General features: G+C 29.9%; 1 protein-coding gene across 1 annotated transcript; it reads left to right on the top strand.

The window, feature by feature from the left end:
• The first annotated feature begins 96 nt into the window (after positions 1 to 96).
• LOC107457304 (uncharacterized) lies at positions 97 to 2,187 on the top strand. The gene has a single exon (XM_016075444.4). The coding sequence runs from the start codon at positions 328 to 330 to the stop codon at positions 2,035 to 2,037; it is 1,710 nt and encodes a 569-aa protein (XP_015930930.3). The 5' UTR covers positions 97 to 327; the 3' UTR covers positions 2,038 to 2,187.
• Positions 2,188 to 3,113: the final 926 nt, after the last annotated feature.

The raw sequence follows: 3,113 nt of genomic DNA, 5'->3' as shown, positions 1-3,113 counted from the left end.
TACTTATTTCTGCATTTTTAAATACATAATAATATCCACTTTTTTAAGCAATTCACAAAGCTTAAGTACACGTGCAGAAACAGGCAGCTAGAAGTATATCAATTGAATTAGCGTGATTGGTCCTTGGCTATTTTGGCGCTCAAACTGACCCACTTCTAACAATAAATAAGCATGTTCTCAAAAAACATGGCACTATGTTATAAGATAATATATTATCTATGTTATAAAATAATATTTTATCCCGCATTTTAATCTTGTGTGTTTTATTATTGGAAACGTTTTAAAAAAAATTTTCAGTCCTAAACTTTTTCGTAGTAAATCATCGAAATGTTTGACATGAACTCCGAAGACGCTTTTTCTCCTGAAAGCGGTCAGATTGATCAATTTCTTGATAATGGATCTCTTGTAAGCCTAGATATAGCTATTGAACCAGTAAAAAAAAATCTTTGTGAACTGTGCAATAAATATTTTTCTCGTTCATCCAATCTAAAGAGACACATTAGAATTGTTCATTTCGGGGTTAAGAAGTTTGAATGTCATTTTCATAATAAAAAATATCCAAGATCTAACTATCTTAAAACTCATAAAATGTTTGATTGTGCTGAAAACACATTTCCCCTGAAATCTGAAAGAAGAAGATCTGGGTTAAGATCTGGCAATCGCTGTAGTTTATTACAAAGCGAGATCTTGGGTACTTGTACAAGCAAAACAAATCTGCTTGACAATGCTGGCAGTCAAACCTTAATGAATTTAAATACATCAAAGCCTCAGCTTGAATCATCTGATAAAGAACAACCAATAAAGAATAAATTAGGTGATTTCAAACAGACAGAGAATATGTTGGGTAATAAAGACAATTCTGGAATTAAAAGTTCTACACAAAACAAAGCAGTGAAAGTATCTAATGATTCATGTACCAGCATTTGGTTTATGAGTGGTTTTAAAAATGGAAAAGCTGCTAATGGCACAAAAGAAATTATGTGTAAAATATGCAAGAAGATTTTTAATCGAAATGAAGATTTTTTAAATCACTTTCACACAACTGAGAAAGGTTCACAATGTTATGTGTGCAAATTTTGTCAGAAATCTTTTACCGAGTTAAACCATTTGAAAAGTCATGAAAAGATACATATTGTAGAAGTTCACAAATCTTTACCTCTCAACCAAACTAATTTAAAGGAACAAAAAAGGCACAAATGCGAAACTTGTGGGAAGACATTTCCTCGGATAGGTAAATTAAAACTGCATATTGGTGGCCATACTAAAGTAGTTAGAAAACAATATACTTGTATTTTCTGTGAGAAAAAATTCAACATAAAATTATCATTAGACAAGCATTATTTAACTCATACTGGTGAAAAACCGCATGTCTGTGATGTATGTGGTCATAGTACAGCTTTTAGGTCTGAACTTACTCAGCATATGCGCATTCATACGGGTGAAAAACCATATAAATGTAACGTTTGTGATAAATCCTTTCGTACTAAATCTACTGTTAAGAAACATTTGCGTACTCATACTAAAGAGAAACCTTTTATATGTGATATATGTAACAGAGCATTTACTCGTAGAGGTTCTCTTAATGAGCATTATTTAATTCATACTGGGGAACGACCTTGTGAATGTAAAATTTGTGGAAAGATTTTTAATTACAATTACAACTTAAAGACCCATTATTTAACTCATACCAAGGAGAAAAAATATTTTTGTGAAACATGCAACAGAGGTTTTTCTGCAAAGTTCAAATTAAGGGAACATATTTATGACCATACTGGCGAAAAGCCATATTTATGTGACTATGGCGGCTGTGGAAAAACTTTTAAAACAAATTTTCTTCGATACAGACATTCATTTATTCATACTGGGCTTCAACCACATATCTGTGCTATTTGTAAAAGAGGTTTTAATCAAAAATGTTCATTAATTCGTCATTATGTTGTTCATACTAAAGAAAAGCCCTATTCCTGTGACGTATGTAATCAAGCGTTTACTCAAAAGTCTTATCTTTCATCTCATAGGCGTAAAAAGCATATTTAAAGAATTATTAATTGCATATATCTGTGAAAGCAGACACAATGAAGCACTAATGTTTTTTTTTTTTTTATATCAAGCACCCAATAAAAATTATGATTGCAATTTTTTACATTTGTTGTAGTCATGTACAGTCCGCAAAAAAAAAAAAAGAAATCACCCTGAATAACTTTCGTTCTTATGATCGGATTTTCACGAACTAAGTATCAATCTTAATGGTTCCTGGGGGTGACCTCAAATATTCTAATTAATTAGTGCTAACTATTAATTAAGTTACGAAATCAGACACAAAAACGTACTTTCTCTGAATAAACATATATATTTTCTTACATATTTGGAATCTAGGCACTTGAATTAGGGGGGGTTGACAAAATTTTAAAAAAAGTGGGTCGTAAATTGGGTTGCAATAAAGGCTTATATATTTGGCGATAGTCCAGAAAACGACCAAAAAAAAGTCGCCTGCTCAAATGAATATTTTAAGATAACCCATTGACTAATTCAAAAGAGTAATGATTAATTTTACTAGGTTGCTAGGGAACCAATCTCTGACAGTCAAAAAATTTAAATAATTTTTTGTGACAGCTCAGAGAGGTTTAATTGTTAATAGAAAACATCTCGAAGTTTCTAGGCAATAGACAATTTTTAAGTTGATTTTTTTTTCTGTCCCAAAAGCAGAAAAAAAAATTAATTTAATCTCCTTTAAAAAGAAAATTTGAATCGATTTATAAATTATTTATGATTTTCTAAGTTTTTAGAATTTAAATGCATGAACTTTTTATCTGATATTATTTAGATTATGTTATTTTTGCTGAAATCAAATTAAAATTAACATAACTTATAATAGCTATATACAAAATTTTAGGGATAATAATTTTTCAGCTTTAATCGAGTCTTCTAGGCATGAAAGCTTGAAGAAAAAAAAGTGCCTGAAAAATAAAATGTAGATTGTATAGTAATTCTAATGCACATTCACAAGGTTTTCTATAATTTACGATATTTCTTTTTTCTATAACTCAAGGAATTGCTGAATGTTTAGTGGCATTTTGAAAACATTGAAGTATATTATGTTTAAGAATAAGATA

This window comes from Parasteatoda tepidariorum, chromosome 5 (genome assembly GCF_982258835.1).
Source record: "Parasteatoda tepidariorum strain Cologne lab strain chromosome 5, Ptep-v5.0, whole genome shotgun sequence".
NCBI lineage: Eukaryota > Metazoa > Arthropoda > Arachnida > Araneae > Theridiidae > Parasteatoda > Parasteatoda tepidariorum.
Note: the sequence above shows the minus strand (reverse complement) of the source record. Positions and strands in the feature narration are given on the sequence as shown.

Coding starts and splice junctions, on each gene's coding strand:
- LOC107457304 (XM_016075444.4), top strand. CDS start 328: ATGTTTGACATGAACTCCGAAGACGCTTTTTCTCCTGAAAGCGGTCAG.